This window comes from Pezoporus flaviventris, unplaced genomic scaffold (genome assembly GCF_033815535.1).
Source record: "Pezoporus flaviventris isolate CSIRO_AGI_PZ_B2104156 unplaced genomic scaffold, CSIRO_AGI_Pfla_v1 ptg000031l, whole genome shotgun sequence".
Taxonomy (NCBI): domain Eukaryota; kingdom Metazoa; phylum Chordata; class Aves; order Psittaciformes; family Psittacidae; genus Pezoporus; species Pezoporus flaviventris.
Genome location: NW_026892579.1, coordinates 69,251,697 through 69,279,002, shown reverse-complemented (window position 1 = coordinate 69,279,002; position 27,306 = coordinate 69,251,697). Strand labels below are relative to the sequence as shown.

Here is a 27,306-nt window from a genome sequence, read left to right as displayed (position 1 = left end):
TTGATCTCCAAGAGCACAAAAGCCTTCAGGCAAGAGGTCCAGTTTCTTTTGTGCTGGATATGACTGGTGGTGGTGGGATTGTTGGTGGTAGATCTTAGGTGTGCAGCAAGTCACTACCATCTACGGTTGATGGCAAGGTAAGCTGCGATCATAGGTACTGCCATAGCCAGTACAACCTCCTGGATGTGATTCCTGCAAAGGGCTCTCTCCCCTCTCCCTCCCTCTCCACTATTTTTTGTGAGTGAACAAACAAGTGAACACCCCTGAAAACATCCCAGGCCTTATCAGGTGACGGAGGAGGACTCAGATGGTAGCATCTGTGGCTATCGGGCAGTGATAAAACCTTCCCTTCGCTAGAAAATCAGGCAAGAGTTCATACGCCCAATGGCTGCAGAGGCCTTTGTGAAGTGACCTGAGCCTTTTCCTGTGCACTCTTGAGTGCTAACACCAAGGACAAACCATGAAAAACCATGAAAAGAAAGGCAAGCCATTCGGGACTGATAAAATCACATGGAGTTGGAGCAGGAAATAGGAATGTGTATTTCTTTTGCATCATGTAATTACAAAAATGCTTAATTATGCTTAAAATACATAGATAAAGGGACTCAAATGCCCCAAATGGTCACCTAGGGGCTGAGAAAAACCTCTTTCTTGAGAGAATCAAGGAGCAACATCAACAGTAAAATTCTGATCCATTTATATGACCCATACTGATAATCTCTAATGACACAGTATCTTGCTTCTTGACAGGAACTTCTTAATACAAGTATGCTCAACTGTTCTTCTATTGCTAAGTTTTCTCTTTTACATCAGGGACCTTAGTGACAGGACAAGGGGCGATGAGTTCAAATTTAAACAGGGGAAGTTCAGGTTGGATATAGGACCCTAAGGTCACTCAGAGAGCCCAAGACAGAGCTGTAACAGGAGCCAATGCTCCACAGACCCATCTGCTCCCAGTTTGAGTGTAAAGAATTTCTTCCTAAATCCAACCTGAACTTCCCCTGTTTAAGTTTGAACCTTGATGAAGAGTCCCTCTCCAGCATTCCTATAGCCCCCTTCAGACACTGGAAGCTCCTCTGAGGTCTCCACGCAGCCTTCTCTTCTCCAGGCTGAACAGCCCCAATGTTCTCAGCCTGTCTCCATACAGGAGGTGCTCCAGCCCCTGCTCATCCTCGTGGCCTCCTCTGCACTTGCTCCAACAGCTCCATGTCCCTCTTGACTGATGTATCCCCCCAGTTCCACAGGGCCAGGACCCACATGAGGGCAGGACTCAGCTCTCAGGCAGCCAGCTGAGAGCCTGGCATCTCCCCCTTCCTGGGTGTGTTTTTGGTTTGGTTTTAAATACCAACACTTGTAAACTCTTCTGTGCATTTTTTGCTTTCCCAGTCTGACCCTTGGGAGTCTCTAAGTTCCAAGTTAATGGTACATGAAACTTAGAAACACCCCGTGGATCAGTATTTCCATGCAGAAGTCAAGAAATAAAAGGTTGTCATCTCTCAAATCCCAGGAGAACTGTGACATGCTCAAAGCTGTAACTGAACCAAAGTGCTGTTCCCCACATGATGCACAAATGACAACCCAGCTCTCTCACAGTCTCCGCTGCCTGGATCCGACCTCAGGGGCAGGGTTTCTCAGCTGGAGAGGCAGGAGCACACCAGCAGCAAGCCACAGGGCACAGGACAAGCTCCCAAGCTGTAGGTAGCACTTCTGGGAGCCCACCACATGGGGCTCAGCCTGGGAATCGCTGCTCCAAAGAACGTGTTTCTCACTATGTTACAAATCGCTCCCATTTTAAAGCAGTGCTATGATGCAGATACTGGAATTACTATTTCAGAGCCACTGCTACCTTTTGAGAGAGAGTCTCAGCTGAGTTTACCCACCAGCAGACTCCTAGCCCATCTCCTGTGAGCAAGAACATGAAGCTGAGCCAGCGCACACACAATGTGCTGAGCAACTAAACAAGAACTGGGGAATGCACTAGGACAACAGTAAATACACCATCATCACGTTCTGAGGCTCTTGACAAGAGCTGCTCCCTCAGGTTAAGTAACTGCTACGATCTTCTAATACTTACCTCGCAAATCTTTTCCAACGAAGGGACAAAGAAATCATCGCAGACTATTGCCAAAGCATAAAACATATACACGGCCTGCAAAAGAGAAGAGAAAACCTTGAGTGTGGAGGTTGTGAAGCAGAAGCGGACTGCAGCACCACAACTCCTCCTGCCTTGTGGTGGTGCATGCTTTAACAGAACAATAAAATGGCCTTGCAAGAAGAATCCATGGGGGACTCTGGGATTTAATAGGAATATCATGAAGTATTTATCCAAAAGTTCCTGCAAGCTATCAAAAGCTGCCAACATTTTATCACCATCATCATAAGGAATTCTTTTTTTGTTTTAATTCTCTGGATATTGCTAAGCCACACTTAAATATTTTTGCCTCCCTTTTCCCCCTGTTGCACAGAACAAGGGTTGTTTTATGACTGCATTATGTGAAAATCCAAACCCTCGAGGAGGAGTAGTTTTTGAAAAGCTACAGCTTTGAAAAAGGGGAAAGGAGCTTGTTTTCTGCAGCTGAAGTGCCCTGCCATGTCATCTGGGATCCCAGTGATAACTCTTGCTAAGCACCACACAGGAACAACTTCCAAACGACTGAAAGCCAAGGGGGACACAAGACTTGAAAGGACACTTGGCGAATCAACTCTTCCATTTCATTCAAGAAACATTTAATCTGTATTTCTGTATTATTAAACAGAAAGGCACTTCCGTATTTTCAAACAGAAGATGCTAAGGCCTGATGTCTGTCCCAACAGGCAAACGGCACAGCATGGCTTACATCCATGCAGCTGAACTCTTGTCTTTCCTAGGGACTGGTCCACACTGTCCAGGGGGAAGAATCTCTATCCCCTGCCTTGATGCACGCCCTGACACCAGATAGGAAAACGCTCATTGGCACAGGGGAAAAGCAAGTCAGCTCCCTGACAGAGCTCACATCATAGCCAGGCTGGTGCCCGTGTCCCTGCCCGCTCTAGTTTACTGGTGTAGACATATAATCCCTTGCATCACTCCCCAGCGTCAGGTATGCAGTACCTACTAGAGCTGGCTTCCCCATAAGAACTAGAAAACAGCCTGTCTGAATGTGCTGCCAAAAAGCTGCCACAGAGAGCCTATGTTACCACCTTGGGTCCAAATCCCAGCAGGATCAGCAACAGTTTACTCATTGCTACATACTTGTGAAAGCATGCATGCATGCAGAGGAGAGATCCCTAAGTCTGGGGCATGCAAAGAGAGGTGAGGCTCAGGACATCAACCTGTAATACTGGGCTGTGGCAGCTGAGCACAAGCCAGCCTTGTCCAAAAAGAGTGGCTCTGGAAGGCTGCCCATGGTGCATGGATCATGTAAACCACCTTGCTCTGGAAACATGCATCTCCATAATATTTTGCTAGGTTTGCAGTGCTTTGGTTGTGTCTATTTAGTTGTTTGTTTGTTTTAAAGATAGAGCTCCTCACCTGTAGAGTTACCTGTACTGTGCCTGAAGGCAAACAGCCCAAGGAAGAAGTCATTCAGCAGGAAAGCATGCATCAACCCCTTTCGTTTTCACAGTGTCACTCACAGGTGTTACGTTATTCATCTTTCCACTCTCAAAGTGAGACAAAACTACTTTAAAGATCAATGTAACATGTGCCATGTACCACTACAGAACTGTTTTTACAAGTAGTGCAGCTCAAGTTAGTAACTAGAGTGAAGCCCTGGGAACTAGAGCAGGCCTACGGAGAAGGACTTGGGGGTGCTGGTCGATGAGAAAATGAACATGAGCCGGCTTCAGTGTGCGCTCGCAGCCCAGAAAGCAACCATATCCTGGGCTGCATCAAAAGGAGCACGACCAGCAGGTCATGGAGGTGATCCTGCCCCTCTGCTCTGCTCTTGTGAGACCTCACCTGGAGCATTGTGTGCAGTTCTGGTGTCCTCAACATAAAAAGGACATGGAACTGTTGGAACAAGTCCAGAGGAGGCCACGAGGATGATCAGGGGCTGGAGCACCTCCCGTATGAAGACAGGCTGAGGAAGTTGGGGCTGTTCAGCCTGGAGAAGAGAAGCTGCGTGGAGACCTCACAGCAGCCTTCCAGTATCTGAAGGGGGGCTATGGGGATGCTGGAGAGGGACTCTTCATTAGAGACTGTAGTGATAGGACAAGGGGTAATGGGTTAAAACTTAAACAGGCGAAGCTTAGGTTGGATATAAGGAGGAAATTCTTTCCTGTGAGGGTGCTGAGGCACTGGAATGGGTTGCCCAGGGAGGTTGTGAATACTCCATCCCTGGCAGTGTTCAAGGCCAGGTTGGACGAGGCCTTGGGTGATATGATTTAGCGTAAGGTGTCCCTGGCACGGCAGGGGGTTGGAACTGGATGATCTTAAGGTCCTTTCCAACCCTAACGATTCTATGACTCTATGAAGTGGCCAATATTTGTAGAAAATCAGTGCCATGATCCTACTGAAGCACAGTTACTGCCCCATCAGCAGCAGTTTCCTGTGTTGCTTGTCTCTGTGGTTTACCGATGAAGCTCAGCTGATGGGAGGAGACCAAGAGTATTTTTTTCCTGGCAGGAAAGCAGCAATTAAAATGACCTCTGGGGTCCTGTTCTTGCTGTAACTTTCAGCAACAAGTTTACATCCCCCAAGTCTCCCAGACTCACAGAAGGCAGTGATTTCTGTGACAATCTCAGGTGTGAAAGCTTTTCAAGCTCAAAAATCATTCAAGCATATTCTTTTTCAGGATTAGAGATAGGAATTTATCACAATAGACGATTGTGACACCATCTTGAAGACTTGGCGCTAGCTTGCCACTTAGGACACTTTTTGTGCTCCTCTATCACTACTCATAAACATGAATAAATATAATTTACACTTTATGAAACTCTTACATTGCAAAATGGCACAGAGGATCACAAACGTCAGCACAATTCCAGGTCTACAGCTCTGCTGGGTGCAGCAAAGACCTTGATCTTGTAAAGGCAGCACTACCTGCTGACGTGGTACCAACAGTAACTGTACGAACCGAGACAAAGGAAGCAAATGGCTCACAGACATAGTTCATCGCAGGAGGAAGGATCAGAAACAACACCAGAGAGTTATGTGGCCAAATCCCACTGAATACAGTGGATAGTGGGTGCCCAACTTCAGCCTGGATTTTTTGATCTGCTAATCCTATTAATCTGCAGTGGGTTATGCCATCATTTTCCCTCCCCAAATACACAGTAATGCCTTTCAAGAACACTAATCTGTGCATCATCATCCCAATACATCAAGTGCATCTTCTACATTAGACATAATCTACAGTCACAGAGCACAGGGCATCATACGGCTGCTTGGGCTTCCTGCAATCTGCTGCTGTTGTGGCAGACGAGCCCTCCTGAAGCGTGGCAAGGCCCGATGAGGGTGGCGAGGAGACAACCACCCAAAAAAAGCACATGCTCAGAAGCCAAACCAGGTCACTTCAGCACCTGCTTCCACTCGTGACACGGGCACGGTCTTTGTCTCCTCTGTGCTCTCCCTGTTTTCTCAGATCACACAGTTTCTGCACCACATGCAGCACTCACCAGAAACATCCCCAGTCTGGGTGGACATCCCGTCCATCAGTTTTAGCTTAGGAAAATCCTTCTGAGAGCTTTTACATGATCATCCAAATATATGAGGGGTGGGTCTGCACTGTCTCCACGAAAAACAAGAATGGCAAGGCACATCCAGGTCCCGGCACCCACAGGCAGCAACTAAAGCTGCTTCTCTCTTCTGATTTTTACAGGGCACCACCACAGCCCAAAAAGGTGACAAGGGAATTTTCTTTTGTCCTCCCAAGATCATGTTTGAGAGAAAAGGCCGAAGGGGACTGGAAGGAGTAAGGAGTGGAAAAGCGAATGTGAAGAGGCTGCTGTCACACTGTCTCTAACCCTCCTGGAGGCAGCGGGGAAGGACACACTGCTGCATCTGCTGAAGGTGCTGAGCCAAAGCCTGCTGCAGGCAGCAAGATCACGGTGGGCCACTTCAGCAAGTGTTAACACCAGGCTGGCAGAACAGAGCAGGCTGGACTTATGTGCTTATGAGCTGACTTATGTGCTGGACATTTATTTTCAATGACCTCATTGTTGCCACAAATCTGGTTTGGGCCATGAGTCTCCCCCAGTTTTATTTAACTGGCTTGAGTGCAATACCATATAAAGTGTCAAAATCTAAGGAGTATCTGGCCAGAAACCAGCTTGGTTCACAAGCTAGAACACTGGCAACTCCCCTGGCAAGCGAACACCTGAGGACAATAACTGTTACTTCCTTGAATATTGTTTGGGGGTTTTTGGTGGGGCTTCCTTCATTTAAAACAAACAAAACCAGATGAAGTTTAGAGTCTGGGCCAGCAGGACCACAACCAGGAAAGGCAGTTTTATGTCAAGTCAGACTTGCAAAGTTGAAGCCCAGTGCAGGCTGGTTTATGTGGAAAGAAAGAAGACAGCCAGCGTCCCTTCCAACCCAAGCTGTTCTATGATTCTATGATCAGGGCAAGCAGGTCTCTTGTGTATGTCAGATGTTGAGAATGGGCACAGCATGGGTCCAACATTCTGACTAGGTGGTACCTGCTTCCAACTAAGTTAATGTGAGAATCCAGCAGAGTCCTGCTTCTCCTCCTTTGGCACACGCCGGTCTGTCCTCGCAGGACCACAGGAACAGCAGGTTTAGCACATTTCAGCAGCACACATGAAACACCCACCGAGGATGCAGGCAACAGCTGGGGAATGCGGGTGTGCTACGGGCAGAGCTGGGGATGTGTGTAACCACAACAGGGGGCAACGCCGTGGACCAAACACAAACCACAAGTCACAGCCCCAGAATCATTTAGTTGTGTTTGGCTCGAAGTGAAGGTATAGATTTCTTTAGAGGCAACCCACTGAAAATACACTCTTTTTCCCCAGAAAGACATTAAAAAATTATATAATGGCCATGAACAAAAGGATTACAAATCCCAGATTAAGTATTACATTAGGATTGATTTTAAAATTATGGTTCTAACAAGCATCAGAGAAGTAACTGTAATCTCTGCATGAAAGGATTAAGTATCTCAGTCAAAATACATGTTCTGTTGCACAGAACATAAATGGTAATTTTTCGTGTTTGTCCAGTGGTTCTTTGAGTTTCCTGTGCCAATCTTCATCCTCAGATTAAAACTTGCTTTACTGAGCGAAAGCAAGAAGCTTTTCACAAGAAAGCTTGCAGGAGCCAGCAATTGCCACAGCCTTGCCTTCTTCCCAAGAGAGCTGGGAAAGGAAGAGGTGACCATTCCTGGCTGCTCTCACCACAGAGGCACACAAGCCAAGGGGCGACACCAACACCACTGTAACCACGCATGGGGCTTTCCAACTGCATTACAAAAACACCTACACCTCCATTACAGAAAAGAAATAAAAAACCCCGAACAACCCAATAAGGAACCCACAGAGTCCAAATACACGGGGAGCAGCAGGCTATGCGCTCAGTAGCAAGCTGTCTGTACGGCGCAGCATCACTAAAGCAAACACTGGAAAAGCATCACCCTAATGAGACAGCTCTGTGCAGCAGAAATGAGATGTGGCTGGTCCGTGACTTGGTGCAGTAACAAAGGCAAGATGCATCCAGAACAACCTGCATTTCCCGAGGGGCTCGCACAAGGGAGGCAGGTGCTCCTCTGGAGCATCCTGTTCCCATGGCTACACAGGGTGATGGCAAATGAGGCGCATGAGGGATCGCTGAGAGAGGGATCGCAACATACAGACCCTGCTCCTTCACCCTGCTCCGTATGCGCTGCCTAGCTCTGCCCAGGGAGGAGCTTGACCTCAGCCGCGTCCTGGACACCACACTGTGGTTTTGCCTGAAGAAAGCTGGGAAAATAGGAACCAACGCTGTACTGTCAAGGACTGGGATAACAGAGCAGTGACGGGGCAGGGAGGAAGGCCTGCCCATCCACCAGGCTCTCCCAGGGAGACACACAGGATTCCCAAACCCTCCTTCCTCTGATGTCAGCAAAAACCTTACAGATCACTCAGCAGAGCAATTGCCCTCCCGTGCCTCGTGGAGGTGACGGAGCCCATCTTCCAGTGCCCGTGGGCACGGCAGGGCTGGGGGTCTGCACAGGTGCCAGGAACACATCTGCTGGGAGCCGTGAAGTGGGGATGAGAACCCCAGGACAACCGTGCTCTGAACAACATCAAGCTGCAAAGGGAAGCTCTCGGGGGGTGGGAGCTGCCGGGTCACAGGCTGTACTCTGGAGCCCTCAGCAATGAACAGCACCAGACTCTCAAACCCCAGACCCAGGCTCCCTCCAACCTGAACATCCCAAACCAGCAGGCTGGTGGGCTGTTACTGCCCACAGCAGCATGCCCTCATCGCAGAGAGGACACAGAAACGATTAACAGCCGTGAAGTAATCAGTTGATTAGCTCCAAAGAAGTATCCAGGGGGAAATGAAACGCTGCGGCTCCAAACCTATCATATGTTTTACCAGTCAGCTTTTCCTTTAAACTGAACTATTTTCAGCTCAAACCTAAAACTATTACTAAACTGCTTCTGCCCAGTTTTTCCTAGATTTTGAAGTGTTTAGGGATTTACTCTTATTTTCATGAAGCATCACATGATGTTAAGCAATTCTGCACTGCTCCACCATGGGATCTGCTGGGGTCCTTGTGTTTTCACTTTATTAAACAATAAGAAGATGCCTTGGGAATCCCCTGAGAGGTCATCTACTGCATATCTCCAAGGCCCCAGTTTATAGCATTTGCCCCCTATCAGAAATAAACACAGGAGTATAGGCAAAGGGGGAGAGGAGAAAGAACCAGTTTTTACTGAAATGAATAAACACAGTTGAAGAGGAGGTCAATAAACAAGAGAAGCACGATGATGACCTGCTAATCATTACCCCATTGTTCTCCCTGCCACTACAAAGCCCCTTTTACAATCCAGCTTCTTCAAACCCAAGAATAAATGTTGCTGCAGACAATGCAGCAGGCGAATGCCTGTATCCTCCCCCCAAAGTGCATCTGTGTGCTCTGATTCGATCACACGTTTGGTAACTGCATTGCTGGAAGGTAAAAAACACAACTAGAGGTTTATCACCCCAGTGACAACTGCTTTCAAGCCAGGCTAAAGAGGCAGGTTGCTAAACGATGACTGTTGTCTGTTTTCTCCAAGTATCTGGGTTTTCTTTGACAATGGGTTACAGTTTGCTACAGCAAAGGCAAAGGATTTGTCATTGCTGCTTCTGGTACCCACTCCAGCCAAGGGGCTGTACCAGGGCCACAGATAGTGATGCTTGGGGGAGCTTTCCTTGGGATTCAGAGAGCTGACAGCTCAGGACAGAGAGACTGGGAAACTTCTCAGCTGATGCCGGCAGCCTTGGACCTGTGCACCTTGTGACAGCTTCCAACAGCCGAGGGGTTGTCCCCAAGTGCCACAGTGCTGGAAAGGGTGAATCCAGATGGGTCCTGCACCTTGGGGACTGGAGCACGGTCAGTAAAGATTCTTGATCAATAAAACTGCCATGGAAAATGGCGGAGCACCGATGGACCAAGGAGTCCATCTTGCTGCTCCCTAGAGGGGAAGAAATCAGAGGTAGGTTTCTGCTGGGACAGCAGATGCTTACATCTAGTTCTCACTAAAACCAGATTTTTCTTTTTACTCTTAAGAAGACATTTCATCTTGAAGCTTCAGTCCTCCAAACCCCATTTTGAGATATGTCAAAAGTATCCTCAGCTTATTCAGAACTGAAAGAAAGCCTGTAGAAGCTACCTTGAGAGCAATTAAGAAGCCCAATCTACTTTAAAGTAGACTGGAAAATAACCCAAATCCTATTTTATGTAGGCAACTGCATGAGAATATTAGTTGCTACTAATAAAAAATGACTGCCCAGGTCTTGTCTCTTTTAAATACCCTGAAAAAACACATTCAGAGGTGTGGATCACGCAGAGCTTAAGAGGGATTTTAGCAGCTCATTTCTAATGGTCTCATTGTAAACTTATCCCTCTAAGTCAAGACATTTTTAAAACGATTTTTGCATTAAAATGTAAGAAACGTGTGATTACAAGGTAGCAACGTGCTGCTATAATCACCCTCTTTTGCCTGGAGTGGCTGCACAGGGGCCTGCTAGCTGCTTTTCAAGCAGAGAGATGTATTTAACTGCGCACAGTTAATTCCATCCTTAACTCTCCTGACACTTCTTCGTATTAGCTGCGGTACAGTTGCACAGGTGCGAACAGGCTACCAGCATTCGTCAAGATTACATGATGGTCACACACTTTCTGTAGGGATGAAGAGCAGTTCACAGAGCTTCTCAAGCTAACCGATGACCAACAGCGACCTTTTGCTGCTGAAACACAAAAGCTGCTGGAGGCAGAGAGCACTGACAGGCAGGAAAAGAAGCGATCAGCACTCGGGATGCAAACAGGCACCAGACGAGATGCACGTCAAGGCAGGTGTGATCCCCTGCTCAGATCTCTGAAGGTCTCTCCACCTGCAGAGAGGCTCTGGGTGATGCGCTGCTGCACGACGCTCCCGGAGAGAGTAAGGGTCTAGATGAATTTTGGGGAATACTCTTCTGAGTGCTGAAAGATCCAGCTTGGGCCCAGTGCTCCCTTTCCAAAACATCTCCACACTCAATGCTCCCATGGAAACTTGGGAGTCTTCAGCTTGCCAGACACAGTCAACTGCGATGTTACTCAACAAACTGTTGCAGCGGTTTAGCCAAAATAAAATCATAACACAGAGCACTAGCAATGCAACATGCAATACCATCTCATTTATACTTAAACCATGAATCATTGCACACTGCTAATGGTAACTGCTCATTTAAGCTGACTGAAAGTTATTAAATGCTTTTAAACATTCAATAGAAGCAGGTATTTTCCTGCCTGCGTAAGAAAGCCTCTTCCCCCTCCCAGGCATCAACTTGGCAGTTCTTCAATGAAGACAATGTTAATAAAGAACTGTCTTCATCTGCCTAACAAAGGTCAACGAATGGATTTGGAGAGACAGTGCTTCCTGCTGCAAGAGTACTGCAGCTGCTGAACACAAGGTCCACTAACACTGGCCAAGTGTCTGTGGACTGACAGACCAAAGGTTATTTAAGTACATTTATCTTGAGTGTCTTTAATTTTGTTCTTGCCCAAGCGCACCACTTACACTGACTTGTTTGGGGCAGAAACCACAAAACTCCAAGTCCAAAATTGCACAGATTTCTGATATTAGTAAGGTCTTTAAAACAGCAGCTATTAAAGTCTTCTTGGCACATTTCTGAACTTTGAGGCAAATCCTTTGCCTGCCTGATGTCTTCCAGAATTCTCAAGAGGATCGAGGACACATATTAACTGTTACGATCTTTCGCATATTCAGGAAGAAAAACTCACTTTAGCAATCTCACCACTTTGGGGGATTCTGGAGACCCAAATTATTGTTATGTTTTTAAATCAGTCCAGTGAATAATCTTTCTAAACAGAGTACATTCTCTCATTCCCCATCCCTGGCAATGTTCAAGGCCAGGCTGGACACAGGGGCTTGGAGCAACCTGCTCAAGTGGAAGATGTCCCTGCCCGTGGCAGGGGGTTGGAGCTGGAGGAGCTTTAACGTCCCTTCCAACCCAATTCTGTGATTCTATGATAATTTCTTTCTTCTACAGCTGTGTCATAAGGGTTGCCACATGGATTTCTGGGGAAAATTTCTGGGGATAAGACTTATTTTTTAAGGCAATTACATGAATGTCCTCCCTCAGCCTTCCAACCCTGCAGCACCCTTGTGCTTGGGGTTGTGGAAGGCAGGGGACCTCAGCTGGCTGCCAGCCTCAGCAAAGCTGGTCTGGCTGAAGTAACACACAGGAATTTATTCACTTGATAGCATGTGTTGTGCTCACAGGCTGCACCAGAGCTTTCAAAAGGGGTTTATCTAAAACTGAGGTATGTTATAGTCAGTGTAGCTACTGAAACTCGCTCTCAACCACAACTGAGAGCAGAATCCCCCGTGGGCAGGAGTGGCACCAGCCTGCAGTGAGCGCAGTGAGCCCTGGCCACACCGACATGAGAAGAAATGCAAAGGCACAGAACTTACACAAAGGACGTGCAGGACCACAGCTCCGTGTCTCCTGTCCTCGTTTGTGAAGATGTCATTGGGGAATTCATGGAGAGCTGCAAAAGCGGGGGGAAAGGGAAAGCTCAGATGTTGAATCAGCTACTCAAAAGCACCGCGCATGCTGTTAAGTAACACCATGAAAAATTGCCTGAGCTTCTACTGAGCAGTAGCCCTGTGAATACCACAGCAAAAGCTCTGTTTTGTTTCCCTATTAGTTCTGCTTAATTTGTCCTCTGGCAACTACAGCCTTTTCCCAAAAGTTAATTTGCTTTTGCAGCAACCACAATATTATGTACCCAAATGCTTTGGGGAAGGCAGGTAAATCCCAAGAGCACAGCATTGCTCTCTCCTGAAAACATTCAAGGAAACAGCTTGTACAGAGTAGGTGGTGATGGGTCACTCATTTCTGACTTACAATTTTGTACCCAAAATGGACAGGCTCAAGCCACCCCTTGAGCTGGCAGTACCACCTGCCCATGAGAAGGGCACAGACCACATGTACCCATGTCCAGACGGACAACAACTTCCCTCAAGCGCCCTTCCTAACAGCAGGCACTTGCGGCAAACCACCTCTCAGCCGGGTTTGTTCCTCACCCTGCCTGGTGTCTCTCACTGAACTTGTGACAGCATCAAGGTACGAGACTCCCCTGTACAGAAAACACCCCGAGGGCCACCAGCTGTGGCAGACAGCAGCAGGTGGAGGGGACGCAACCCAGCTCAGGGCCAGGTTTGGAAATTCCAGATCAAAACAAATCCTTTCTCTGCCTCCAGACTTTTCTCTGCCGCCTCAGAGGCATCCTCAACATGAACAAGACATCTGATGTATGGCACCAGTGATGCAAAGAAGGTTCTGACAAAGACATCAAATACTAAGAACCCCAAGGGTGCAACTCTTTGTTGTTGCAAAGATTTCCATTGGGAAGGGTTAGTGTTAATACAAAGCCCCACAAGCTGGAACCCTACGTGTAAAGGCCAGCTGAAGTCCTCCTGACATCAGCGGTTCAAGAGGGCGATGTGTGTCTGAAGCAAGTTTCCTGTGAAGGTGCATGACATGTGCCATGGGAAGGGGTAACAATTCCACCTTCCCCAAGGCCTGTCAGCAGGTCTGTGTGAAACGGCTTCAGCCAGAGCTCCACAGCTTCTGCCCACATCAACTCAAGGACGGCGCCCGAGGAGTCCCTCGGCACAGCCTGTTCCATGTCCCCAACAGCAGCTTTTTACCTGCAGCAAACTCAAAGGCAAAGTCATTATCGCTCAGGATGAAGGATAAACACCTTTACTCTGCAGTGAGGCTGTGGGACACAGGCAGAGTCTATGGTCTAATCAGCTTCAGAAAGAGCATCTGTTGGTAGAAGCGAATTATGAAGAAACTTCATGCAAAACATAACTATGTCAAATAATGATATGATAGAGCAAGGAAAAAACCAGCAACCCAAACTAGATGCCGTTTCTCTCAGGAAAGCTGCTCACTGGTAGGGAAAGTAGAAAAGCAAATCCCATCTCTGACCTCACTGATCTCACGATCATGGTCTCCTCAGGGCTCTGCAACACCTTGCTGCAGCCCAGCTCATGCAAGGAACAACAGAAGGCATTCTATGTGGTCAGAAGGTGAAGCACTAAAGATGGTCAGAAGGTGACGCACTAAAGATGGTCAGAAGGTGACGCACTAAAGATGGTCAGAAGGTGACACACTAAAGATGGTAACCCCCTGCAATTCCTTCCACCATCTGCAATTACAAGGTGGCAGGTTTTGCTAACAAGAAGTACTTCTACTGCACAGCACATTATAAAAGGCTGGATTTCATTCCCCAGGGATGCTGTGGCAGGCAGCAACGCAGGAAAGGCCCAAAAGGAGATCCTCCATGGCTCGTCTGTCAGAGATATTAAGTACGGCAATCTAAATGCAAACTGCGTTTTTTGTAAATCCTGTGGTCAGCAGTCAGCAAGGGTGGGCATGGGTAGGAGAACTGACCATTACAGGCTCTGTAGCTTACACTTCTCCCTAAGCATCCCTTACCAGCCATTTCCAGAAGCAGGATGCTGGGCTAGGTGGCCGCTTGGGCAGTTTTCTAAACAATCAGGAGAGAAGAGAGGGACATTTTGACATCTGCAGCAAGAGGTGACAGAAGCAGAGCCATGACCTGCTGGTTGCTCAAACATTCATGCTCCTGCTCCCTTCTTCCTTACAGCAGAGAAAAGCACTAGCTCCAGAGCAATGAGTTTACACACCAAGAGGTTTGCACTCCACCTTTGCTTCACCATGCAAGATCATGATCATTTAAGACCAAGAGAGTCATAAAGCCTTAGAAATGACACACTAATGTGGGACAGATGATGGCCACTGCACCAACCCAGAAAACAACTCAGCAATTCAGTTTGCTCAATGTGTTTTCATGAAGAGCATCATATTTTTCTTAGATTAGTGCTGCAGAATGACTCTAAGAGCAGAACCATAGAGTTCTGGAGGACTGTGCAAGCAAGGCAGGGGGTGGCCCCCACAGGTGGCCGGAGACCGGACCTGGGAGGAGAATGTGGAGGAAGCTGTGGGGGCTAACCAATACTGTTATGCCAAGAAGGAGTGGCTGAATACCACTCCTATATATGTGTGAACTGCGTCACAAATAAAGTAGAAGTTGCTTATCACCCATATTGGGTTGGCCTGTCTCCTTCTCCTTGCCGCTTACAAATGGCGCCCGAACAGGGACGCGGACTACAGGGCCCTGGTCGCTGGGGACCCGGATTACAGGGCCCCGACTAGCGGGGACCCGGATTACAGGGCCCCGGTCGACGGGGACTCGGATTACAGGGCCCCGACTAGCGGGGACCCGGATACAGGGCCCCGGCCAACGGGGACCCAGGATACAGGGCCCCGACTAGCAGGGACCCGGATACAGGGCCCCGGCCGACGGGGACCCGGAATACAGGGCCCCGGTTTAACGGGGACCCGGAATACAGGGCCCCGGTTTAACGGGGACCCGGAATACAGGGCCCCGGTTTAACGGGGACCCGGATACAGGGCCCCGGTCGACGGGGACCCGGGATACAGGGCCCCGACTAGCGGGGACCCGGAACGGCGAGTGAGCGGCGCCGGCGGCAGCGGCCGGGAAGCGCGGGCAATGCTGCTGCGGTGGCGTGATGGACCCGGGTGCTTGGACTAACCGAAAGAATCCGCCGCTGGGGCGAACCAGACACTGCTGCGTCGGGAGGCCGATCCGGAGACCGAGGTTACAGGACGACCCAGAAGAAGACGATCCGGAAAAGGCTGGCCATGAAAATGGACCGAGAGGTAGCCCTGGACTTATTACAGTGCTTCTTATAAAAGCGGGGAACTGAGCCCTGAACTTTTTACAGTGCTTTTTATAAAAGCGGGGAATTGCGCCTGAGACTCTAAAGCAGCTAGCAGGTCTAGTGGCTAGGGAAGGCTAAGAGATTTTTTTTGCAGATCCTAATACAATATTTGAGGAGAGTGAGTGGCGAAAGTTTGGTGATGAACTATTTGACTCAGTGCTTAATGATTATAAAAAGGCAAAGAAACTCGGTAAACCACGGAGGGAAGTAATGAACTGTATAAAAAGATACAAGGCAGAAAAGAAAACTGCCGCGGTAGCAACGGAGAAACTAGGAACAGACGTCCCCGGTCGGTTGAAACCGGGGGAAGATTACAACTCGTGTCCCCCCCCCCCAGCTCGCGGGAGCACAGGGTTTCCCACCCCCCCCCCCTTCCTTTTCTCCCCCTCCATCAGAAGGTGCCGCGGAGGAGGTGTAACCCCCTGCTCCCCCACCACCCCAGTTCCGAAAGCAGGGACTTTGAAAAGGACAGAGAAAGTATATTAGAAGGTATATGCATGATAAATGTCGAGAAATCCGAAAGAAAAAAGGCGGTGCCTCGGCGCCGGACCGATTGCGGCGCCACTGTGAAGCACGCAGTAGAAAATAGGGATCATGCGCGAGCGGGAGATTTAAAGGAACCGCGAGCCTCTCCAACCCACTACGCCCTAGAGTGAAAAAATTTTTAACTCAGTCACGGAGGAGCCAGGTCTGCAGATGGCCACATACCGAACGAGATACACCTGGTAAGACAGACACAGCTGCGAGCAACGGAGACCCCGAGTTCGGCGCAGGATCAGCCCCCGAATCCCCTGAATCCGAGCCAGATTTGTATCCTCTGCTTCCAGACCCTGACTCTTTGTCTCCCGGGTCGGTCTGCTCAGACTTACTGGCCCTGGAGACGCTCAGTTGTAACAATGGGTAACCAAAGATGTGATCATTATTGGGGAATTTTCTGCAATGGGCATCTTTGCATATCCTGTGTTTACTACACAGCAGGGGGCTAAAGAGTGGGAAGCTCTTGATCTCAAAATAGTCAAGGAGGCCTGACAAACGGTGACCACGTATGCGTTAAAATCCTCTTATACTCAAGCTGTATATGTTATGATTTTTTCTTGCAATTGACAGGGGGAGCCCATACAGTTTCTCTGTGATACTCGTGTATTAGAAGTTGGTAAAAATAAGTATGTCCAGGTTTCTATCAACCCTTGGAGACCTCTGTAGATACTGCTGGCCACTTCTTCCAGCACAGGCTGGCCACCTGTGTCGGAATGAGTGTGCATTTTGGTCAGTATAAAAGCCCAAGCCTCATGCGATGTGGGGGAGGCAGAGCCTCTGCGGGGATGCCCGCTAAGGTTGAGACTGCCACCTCGCACTGCAATGATGCTTCTCGGAGCTGGTTTGCTGTTAGTCTCCACAGGGTCCTTCTGCCACGTTCTGTACATGGGACTGTAGGGGGAGAAATGATGGCTTTTGCAGGGACTAAAAAAAAAAAAAAAAAAGGGGGGAGAGAGAGAGTAATGATGTTACATTTAACTTTAACCTGTCTACTTCTCAAGAACTGATAACCTGGGGGAGGGGGTATATTTGTGTCCTCCTGCCTACAGGTCCATGGCGACTGTCTGCAAAGTTTGTGAAGCCCTGCCATGAGCTGGACAGACGAATGGATAAACCTGATGCCTCAGCTACAGGAGCTGACCGTGATTACCCCAAGCAGAATGAGATAGAGGAAGAGAAAGAACAAATAACTGCAAAACATCACTTGGGGACAACTGAAAAGTAACATCCTGAATATGTGTGCTTGTAAAGTAGCTATATTAGAGGTTGTGATTTTGTGTATAAAACCACCTGTATTTACTAGCTAGTTGCTAATAAGAAACTGCACCTTGTATTGTATAGATTTGTCACTTGTAAAAGAGATGTTAGAGTATGGAAATTTGCAGTAGCTGCTAGAAAATGCTAAGGCAAAAGCTAGAAAAATTTTAATACAATGGTAGTGTTATAAAGCAGGTGATGGAACAAATTAAGAGGGGGGGGAGAATTCCACTGGTAAGAAATTTCTTTGGCTAGTCCTTCACTGCCATCAGCATCTTCAACATGCTGCTGCACCCTGTAATAGTTACTCTGCTAATGTAAATTTGTGTGTGCCTTGCTGTAGTAGCAACTTGTTACTGGATAAAACAAAAGGGGGGAGATGTGGAGACAGTGTTCTCACAGGAGAATGCATAATTGGTACATAAACTTTGAATAGTCCTGAAAGATACAGCAAGGCCATGAGAGGCCTGAAGAAGCTTAAGCAAGCAAGATAAGAGGCTGGAATTCACCACGTTAATGAGAACTGTGGACTGTTGGCAAGCTTTCAAGGTTGAGTTCTCACACCTGTGTTTAACCAATTATATGTTAGTCACTAAGGGTCTTCAAAACATGTATCCAATCATAATATGCCAAATCACTGTAAGTGCTTCAGCCAGGGCCTTGGCTCAACTAAGCAGACTGGGTTGCTGAGTTGCTAAGCAGACAATTCTACATCGAAGGCAATTTCTGATTTGTTTTAATGTTGACTCTGTGAGACATGCAACACTGCAGAACCTTTTGTTGTTGGAACAGGGACATGGATGTGAAGAGTTTGATGGAATGTGTTGTATGAGTCTCTCTGATTATGCTAATTCGATGCACGCACAGCTGAGAACCCTGGCTCAGCTTACCCAGCAATAGTAAATGAGCAATATCCTAATAACTAGATGGTTGTCTTCACGGGGCATTACAGGTTGAGTCAAACACTGTTGTTTGAAGTATTGCACTTATGTATCATTGTTAGATTAATCATCGTAGCTATCAGACTTGTTTATAGTTGTGTGATAAAACAGGTGAACAGAATAACCCATAATGCCTTGCTTGCACAAAGAAAAAGGGGGGAATTGTTGCAGAATGACTCTAAGAGCAGAACCATAGAGTTCTGGAGGACTGTGCAAGCAAGGCAGGGGGTGGCCCCCACAGGTGGCCGGAGACCGGACCTGGGAGGAGAATGTGGAGGAAGCTGTGGGGGCTAACCAATACTGTTATGCCAAGAAGGAGTGGCTGAATACCACTCCTATATATGTGTGAACTGCGTCACAAATAAAGTAGAAGTTGCTTATCACCCATATTGGGTTGGCCTGTCTGCTTCTCCTCGCGGCTTACAGATTAGCATTTCTTTCCTAAGTCAAGTAATCAGCAGAACAGTTGAAAAGACCATGAATACAGATGGGTAACTCTTATTGCAAATATGGTGTTGCAAGTCATTTAAAGACAATTCACTTCCATTTACTCAAATGCTTTATTACTGTTCTGGATGTTGATTGAATTATAAAGCACCGGCTTTAGCCGGTCTGCCAATTAGGCTGCAGGAATGGCTTTTGGTTATACACTAAAAAGCAAGCATGAAGATGATGTTCTGGTATTCCAGGTGCTTCTAGTAACTCCAGATTTGAATTGCTCAGTAACAACTAAAATAATGGATTTCTCCTAATGGTCAGTTCTGCACATTCCGCCTTGAGTTGGAAAGACCTCAAACTATGTTCTTCCTGGCTTTCACATCATTATTATTAATAAAGCGCCATCAATTGGAATTTAATTAGCAATTCCATAGATGATTACATGGAAAACCAGCCCAGCTCACTCTTACAGCTTTGCTGTCTGTGAATCAATAACTGAGCAAAAGGTACCTACGTCTTAATTTCGTAACTAATTTTGTAACTAATGCAAGCAACAGATCTACTCAGGCACTGTGCCTGAGGGGGAAAACGCTCTTTTGTACGTAATGGTCTTTTGAGCACGCAGAAGACTCAGGTCAGTACTGTGAGTTGCATTCCTACCATCTGGTAAACTTTATAACAAGTCCTAACAAACTAGTGGGAGCTACTGGAGCACTACAGACTTTAAGATGAATGTGTAATGAAGTAACACCAGCAACAGCCTTGAACATGTGATAAACCAAGGCCAGGTTGGACACAGGGGCTTGGAGCAAGCTGCTCTAGTGGAAGGTGTCCCCGCCCGTGGCAGGGGTTGGAGCTGGAGGAGCTTTAAGGTCTCTTTCAACCCAACCAAGCCTGTGATTCTATAATTAAAAGCATACAGGAAAACCCCCACAGTATAAAACCTGAACAAGCTTGTCACTGCTGGCAGAGGTGGGGAATCCTTCCATCCACTCTGTGCAAAGCAGAAATGCTGAATCCCCCTCAAGTTCAGGTTCCCACCCCCGCTCTGTGATGAAATGCACCTTCAGATTAGAGAAACATCTCAGGTGTCTGAGGCTTGCTCTGCCCAGCACTGCCTCCTCTGCGACACCGTCTGAACACAAATGCTTGTGGTGGCTTACACTTGAATCTGTGCAATTAGAAAATAGCGTATGCAGATTTGAAATCTGCTGCATTTTTATTGGATGCATCAGGTGCAGATGAGTGCAGATAAGAGGAGAGCTTTGCAAAACACAGGAGCTCCTTTCTAAGAAGAAATAAAGGGTGCTGCTAGAACACCACTCCAACAACAGCTGCCCTATTTAGCTAGTATAAAAGCTCATACAATTATTTTGCTTAAAAGAGTCCACAGCTTTTGTACAGAAAACAGGGGCATATTCTGCCAGGCTTAGTTTGAATCGCAGCAGGAAAAAAACCACCGCCCTCTCAATGAACCTGAGCTCAAAGAACAAAAGTTTTCTGCCCAAGTGATCCACTCTCCTCCTGCAGACATTGTAGGTATTTGGTCTGCAAACTGCAGAAAGGCAGGATCTTCACATGCACTCAGCACCTCCACAGATATTCCTTGTGTGGGTATGAGGTACAATGCCAGCTGCTAAGACCAGAGCTGTTCCCCTGCATCAGCACTGCAGCATCCTGTACTGACAGAGCTCCTACTGCAGGCCTGGGAATTCCAGCCTTCAGATGGACACAACTCGGTCTGAATTTTCAGTTGATGCGAGGTATGTTTGTGCAGCTCCACACAATGTAAGGGGTTTTGGGTGCAGCTCAATCTTGTATTGGCAACTTGTAAAATTATTAGTGAATATTATTAGAATTTGGAAGTAACAGGAACTGAATGACTATCAGCAAAGTATGGATGTAAAGGAGGCTAAATAAAGGAGGAAATCACAATAGGTGTGAAAAGTTGTGCTCTTTTGCATTAGCCAAGGACCTGACAGCAAGACCTCAGGTGTTCAGACAGGAATCATAGAATCAACCAGTTGGAAAAGCCCTTTAAGCTCATCCAGTCCAACCGTTCCCAGCACTGCCAAGGCCACCACTAACCCATGGCACTGAGGCCTCGTCTCCACGGGCTGTGAACCCTTGCAGACGGTGACTGCAGCTCTGCCCTGGGCAGCCTGTTCCAATGCCTGAGCACCCTCTGGGGAAGGAATTGTTCCTCAGCTCCAGCCTAAGCATCGCTGCTGTACAGACAGGGGAGCCCACCCTTTCCAAGCACGAGGTGTACGGCATTGCCTGCAGCCCACAGCAGCCGTGGAGCTGTTGCTGCTGGCTCCCACGGGAGCATCCACACGGCACCACAGTGTACGCTCTGCGTGCCTTATCTGGAGAAGAATCTGTATCTGTGCTCAACAGGGAAAAGTTATTTCAGTCATAATACAGTGAGTTGGAATAAATTCTTGTCTCTTTATTCTCAATCAGTGTGCAATTCATTAAAACTGGAACCCTGCTCAGCCTTAGTTTTAGCTGACTTACGGAATGATCTGCGTTACCACTCTACTCAGAGGATTTGCTGGCGCAAGACGAATTTGCCCCTGTTCTGCACTGTCAAGCTACTCCAGGCAGTTCGTGCACTGTGCCAAGGACAGATGTGCAGAGAAGATGCTGCTGTACCATTCTTCTGGACAGCAGCAGGGAGTGCTACCCTTTCAAAATCTCTTTCCCTGCCACTCCTTCCCCTCTCCTATTTAATGTTTCCACCTTTCCAAACGGATCCTTTAAAAAAACCCAACAAAATGACACTGTACTGGATCAATAGTTCTCAGAGCTGCAACATACACTCATTTTTTAAGTCTTTACATTGCTAGCAGTGTACCTACTGTAGGGACAAGAAAACCCTTGGGAAATCTGCCACCACTTTCATGGAAGGAAGAAGTGAGGATGCTCAGCCTCGGCAATGAATTACCAGCAAATTAAACTGTCAGAAGTTTAAAAACTCAGCTCATTTTCTCAGGTCGTCCCCAGGATTATTTCACAGCCAGAGGTAAGTCACATCGGCACCAGGCACTGCAATCCCAAAGCATCCAATACCCAGAGGGAGAGGCACAGCCTGTATCTGTATACAGCTTTCCGGGATATTTACTCTGCTCAGTGGCCCCTGTTTGGGCCCTGTTTTGCCCTTGTTTCCAAAAAAGTGGGCTGAAAGGTCCCATCACAGGACAGGAGCCCATGACATGAGTGGGCTGGATTAGAAACCAGGATTTTGATACACAACTCTAACATTTAGGGACTGCTGCTACTCAAAATATAAATGCTACTTCAGCTGTCATTAAAAGTCCCAGGGACAACTACACTCCTGCAGCTGGAAAAACACAGGGACGTGTGGCTGTTCCAAGCAGCTGGGTGCCAGCTCTTGTCTGAGCCCAGATGACAGAATGTTTGTTCCCGTGCCTGGCTTGAGGTGCTCGGAGCGTGCCAGCTCACAACAGGGAAGCAAACACATCATTAGCAACAACCACAACGGGAACAGAGAACTCGAGGGAATGTCGTTCTGCCACTGCACAGGCGCACTCCTTGCTGTAGCTTCTGTGGTGCTGGTCCTCCCATCTTGGGAGGTACACAGCTGCGAACGTGCACAGAGCAGCAAAGGGAGCAGCCAGGAGGACGGACAGGTCATCAGACACGGACTTCTGGAACAGACCTCAAAAAGAAGCGTTGGAGTAGGGGTCCTCAGACACTGAGTGGCAAAGAGGAGGAGAAAAGGGTCCAACAGCTTGAGAGGGGCTATGGGAAGCAGGTCCAGGGCCATGGGCACCTTTCACACAGCGTGTGGGCGCTCAGCATCAGAGAGTGCTGCAGATCCGAATTTTCCAAAGCTTCATAAAGCAAGCAAGTGGAAGAAAAGTCCCTCAAAGGCTAGCAACATAAAGATTGGTCCTGTGGCTCAGGAAGTCCCAGAGCACAAACAGCTGCAGCTGGAGAAAGAACACCAGGAAGTGACCCCACGTGTTTGCTCAACAGAATCATAACACAGTCACAGCCTGATTTGTGTTGGAAGGGAACTTACAGCTCCTCCAGCTCCAACCCCTGCCACAGGCAGGGACCCCTTCCACTAGAGCAGCTTGCTCCAAGCCCCTGTGTCCAACCTGCCCTTGAACACTGCCAGGGATGGGGCAGCCACAGCTTCTCTGGGCACCCTGTGCCAGCACCTCAGCACCCTCACAGGGAAGAGCTTCTGCCTAAGAGCTCATCTCAGTCTCCCCTGTTCTGGCAGGTTCAAGCCATTCCCTTTGGCCTGTCCCTGCAGGACCTTATCAAAGGCCAACAGGTTTCTTTGACTTCTACTATTGCCATCTATGAGAGAAAGATATTAGATGTGACCTGAGACATCCTTTTCTGAATCGATGCCAACAGCCTTTTACACAGGGAAATAAAAATATGCCTTAAAACAATTAGTTACCTTCCTGCTCCCAACCTCAAATTCATTGTTTTAAACTCAAGCTTGAGATTTGTGACTGTTTCACATTGAGCAGTAACGTTACATTCACCACCTGCCTGCACCCTGTCTAGCCCAATTCCCTCACTCTCCAACAGCATCTCCTGAACGGTATCAACTCTGACAGCACTGCGGGCCCTACCAAATATACCAGAGAGGAACTGCTCTGTGTCCGAAGCCTGTCCCTCTCACAGAGCAGGGACCCGCCAGGGCGAGCTCGCAGACATGGGGAGATGAGGGGGCTCAGGAGCTTCTGGGCACATTCAGCTTCACAGCTACCACTGCCCAGAGACCAGCTCGGACATGGGCAGCCCCATGCTCTGCAGCACACCAGTCCCTGCAGTCAAACTCCACAGGAACAGCTTTAAAACACAGAGCAGGAGAGCAAGGGACTGTGAAAATCTTTAGTTGGCTTCAAAAGCAATCAGGATGGGTCAAACCCTCTGACAGGAGGGTGGAGGACTTTTTTTTTAAATATATATAAATGCTTTACTTTCTGCAAAATTAAAATTATTAAAATGGTATTTGCATTACAGTGGCATGATCTAAAATTCAAGAGAGCCAATCTATGCTAATGTATCGATAATAAATCATTTTGCTGGTGTGTTACCCACATCACCATTTAACTGCTGGAACACAGCAGCCAAGCCAGCGTGGGGCAGAGCTGCTCCAAACCCTGCAGCATCCCCTGCACGGCCGATGGCACGGCCCCAGACCTTGCAACGGCTTCACAGGGTCAGCTCTGACCAGTCATCCAAGGTTTCCTGGAGGGGGAAGCAGGGTGAGGTGACGCTGCTTCACACGGCCAGGTGGGGGGATTCCTACATGGAAAACTGCAGGAGTGGGATGGAGCTGCCCTGACTCCAGATGCACTGCATGGTCCCAGGGGTCTCAGCGGGGGTCCCATCTCAGAGGCCAGCCCTGGACACTGGTGCTGCATGCCCACCCTGATGCCCCCTTTATTACCAGCAGCCTTGGGAAACTAGGCTTTGTGGAACAAAGGAAGAGCTGCTGGAGCGTGCCATGAAACAGAGCAGCCACAGCCAGAGATGTGAACACGTGAGCAGAGGGCTTTGGTCTGCAATCAGCAAACATTTCCACTTGAACCCCGCGGGGCCCCTCCGGGAAGGTGCAGCCCTTGCCCATGAGGGGACACGTTATGGTGGCAGCAGCACTCAGGAGCTGCAGAAAGACTCCAAGTCCCACCTGAGGAGTTCAAACCAGACGCCAACCACACAGGAACATCCCGTCACAGACCACTCACCCCGTGAACTTCTCCTCTGAAAGCATTCTGGGTGATTTGCTATGCTGTCTTATCGGAAAGCACCGCTTCAGATAAATATGGCATGAGGGGAGTGCTGTGGGGTCCTGCCAGGGCATACAGCCTATGGTAACGTCAGCCTCAGTCCGCAGGGCTGGGAGATGCTGTGCCCCCGTGCAGCGGGCAGCTGCTGGGCTGCTCGCCACAACACAAGCCCAGCGGCTGTGTCGGACGGAGCGGATCCCGCTCTCCAGGCAGCAGGCCCGGGGATCCTGGCCAGCACAGGGATCCCATCACTGCAGGAGGTCCCTGCCTGCTCAGACACAGCACCCAGCCTGGCCCCGTGCAGCACCAGCACCAGTTTCTGCCCGCTGTCACAAAACGCTTCATACCGAAGGCACAAAATCCAGGGAGAGGGAACGGCCCCAGTGCTCCCCATGACACCCCTACGAGCCTTTGCCCACTTCACCAGCTGAAAACACAGAGCTCCCTATGGGAAGCAGACCCTCCTCTGGTCCAGGCACACACCACACAGCAGGAGCCTTGCCATCCAACTCAAGGGTCTTATTCCTGGCCTCCCTTCCCCTGAAGAGACCTCCCCAAGTGAGCCCGCAGGACCCCATATCCTCAGCCCTGTAGGCCACTGCTTTTTTCTGCTCTCCGTAACAACAGAACCCTCTCCAGTGGTCGAATCAGTCTAAAATCGCTCTCCCCAATACCTAAATCAGTAAGCGTTCGGTCAGGGATTTATGTACTGGAACCACCAGGAACACAAAAGGACTCTGCCTCCACAGGTCCCTCCATTCTCACCCCCCGCAGGGTCTGCTGCTGCTCTCCAAGGGCACATCCTTCAGAGGCCACAGCTCACGGAGTCACAGAATCCACCAGGTTGGAAAAGCCCTTCAAGCTCACCCAGTCCAACCACTGCCAGCACTGCCAAGGCCACCACTAACCCATGGCACTGAGGCCTCTTCTCCACACGGTGTGAACACTTGCAGGGACGGTGACTGCAGCCCTGCCCTGGGCAGCCTGTTCCAATGCCTGAGCACCCTCTGGGGCAGGAATTGTTCCTCAGCTCCATCTAAACCTGCCCTGGGGCAGCTTGAGGCCGTTTCCTCTTGTCCCATCCCTTGTTCCTTGGGAGGAGAGCCCAGCCCCTCCTGGCTCCATCCTCCTCTCAGGCAGTTGTAGGGAGCCCCTGAGCCTTCTCTTCCCCACACTGAACCCCCCAGGTCCCTCAGCCCTTCCCCATCACACTTGTGCTCCAGGTCCTGCACCAGCTCCACTGCCATTCTCTGGCCCCGCTCCAGCACCTCAATGTCTCTCTTGGAGTGAAGGGCCCAGAACTGGACAGGCTTCAGGGCTCAGGGGCTGTGGTTAACCACAGCTGGCAGGGTAAACGGAGTGTGGGTTATCACCTTATGCCATGCCAGATGGGTATTTTTCCTCTCACTGATCTTCAGCTTCCCCTACAAATAGGACAGTCTAACAGCCGAGTCAAAGCAGGTTTCAATTACAGATAGCTGTTATCAGCTCCTCTGTCAGAGACCATAGAAGCAGCACGACTGAGGCTGCTGAGCCTTGCCGTGTACCTGTTTACACAGCAGGATGAGCCAGACAAAGCAGACATGGATGACAGGGAGAGATTTCATGGTACGATTTGTGAGAGCTCTGCATTTTTTGTCAAACATGGTAAGTTATGTATGGGCTGGAGAAAAGAAAGGGAGGGAGAATACAGAGGAATGGGAATATGAGATGATGAACCACAGGCACCATGGGGAATTCAACACTGGCAGCTCATTTGCATGGGAAGTGAGAACAAACATTGCTCCTTCCTATTCTGGAGGAAGCACTCCTGAGACATCACTGATTGAAAACACCAGGCATAGAAAGCTTTCTCATCCACCCACCTATGCAAACAGCCTCAGTACATCTCCTGGGAAGCCCCATTTCTGTCCAGTAGCACCAATTCTAGGACAAAAAGCTCTGGCCAGTCTCATGCTTTTAGACTGTAGTGATGTTCTATCTACCTGTAAAACACACACGTCTAAAACATACATAGCTTTGTTGGTACACCTAATGGCATAGCTGCTTGTAATTCCATACACATCTGATTTTCACCTGTTCAGCATTTAAGGTGTTCAGAGTTGCACAGAAATTGCAAAGGGCATTTCCTTTGAAATGTGGCACCTGTGAAGGGCTCAAACCTGAGCACCCCATATTCTGTCATTCCCCCCTTTCCTGGCTGCGTGTAGTATTGCACCATGCCTCCAGGCTCGAGCCCTGCGCCATTATGTGCCTGTTCTGTTATGCCAAGCGTACACACACAAAACAAGACTCAGACCCAGAAGAGGTTTCCCTGAAACAGATGTTTTCCCAGCTGCAGAAAGCAAAGCCTTGAAGGAACAAACCTCTACATATAAGCAGAGCCCTTGTGAAATCAAAAAGGTTCTGCCTTGGCCTCAATGCAGATGAATAGCTTGCAAGGTCAGAGGTGCAGCTGAGATCCAAGGACAATAAGCAAACATATCTAAACACAAACGGGGAAGAAATCAGAACTAATAAATAATATGCAACAGCATATGGTTCAGAGAGAGTTTAAGTCAAATAACAACAACAAATGACCTTTGAAGAGAAGGTTTTCTTTTCTTTTGTTCGGTAGAAGACTTACTTCTGTCACAGCAAGATTCTGGCAACTGTCTTCCAGGATCTCAGCTTTGGTATTTCTGCATTTCTTTGGAACACGCTGCAGGTTTTACTTTTCTGTCTGTGCCCCCCCCCATACTCCTTCACCAGCAGCAATTACTGCTTCTAGAAGGAAATGCACGGAGACATTAGCAGAACTGCCCACAGGTAAAAGTTCTACAGACCTAAGCACAGCTGGCCTCTGATCAAGATGCTTCCCTTGACAAATG

The 27,306-nt window shown here is 48.5% G+C and overlaps 1 protein-coding gene across 5 annotated transcripts in view; it reads right to left on the bottom strand.

The window, feature by feature from the left end:
• The window catches only part of SLC24A3 (solute carrier family 24 member 3), a 167,880-nt gene that overhangs the window by 57,592 nt on the left and 82,982 nt on the right, over positions 1-27,306 (bottom strand). For all 5 annotated transcript variants that reach the window (XM_061461777.1, XM_061461778.1, XM_061461774.1 and 2 more), the window contains exons 3-4: positions 12,109-12,185; positions 2,075-2,149 (exon numbers count right to left, since the gene is read on the bottom strand). In XM_061461777.1, coding sequence (XP_061317761.1) covers positions 2,075-2,140 — 66 coding nt within the window. In that variant the 5' untranslated portion in view covers positions 2,141-2,149; positions 12,109-12,185. The remainder of the gene's footprint in view (positions 1-2,074; positions 2,150-12,108; positions 12,186-27,306) is intronic.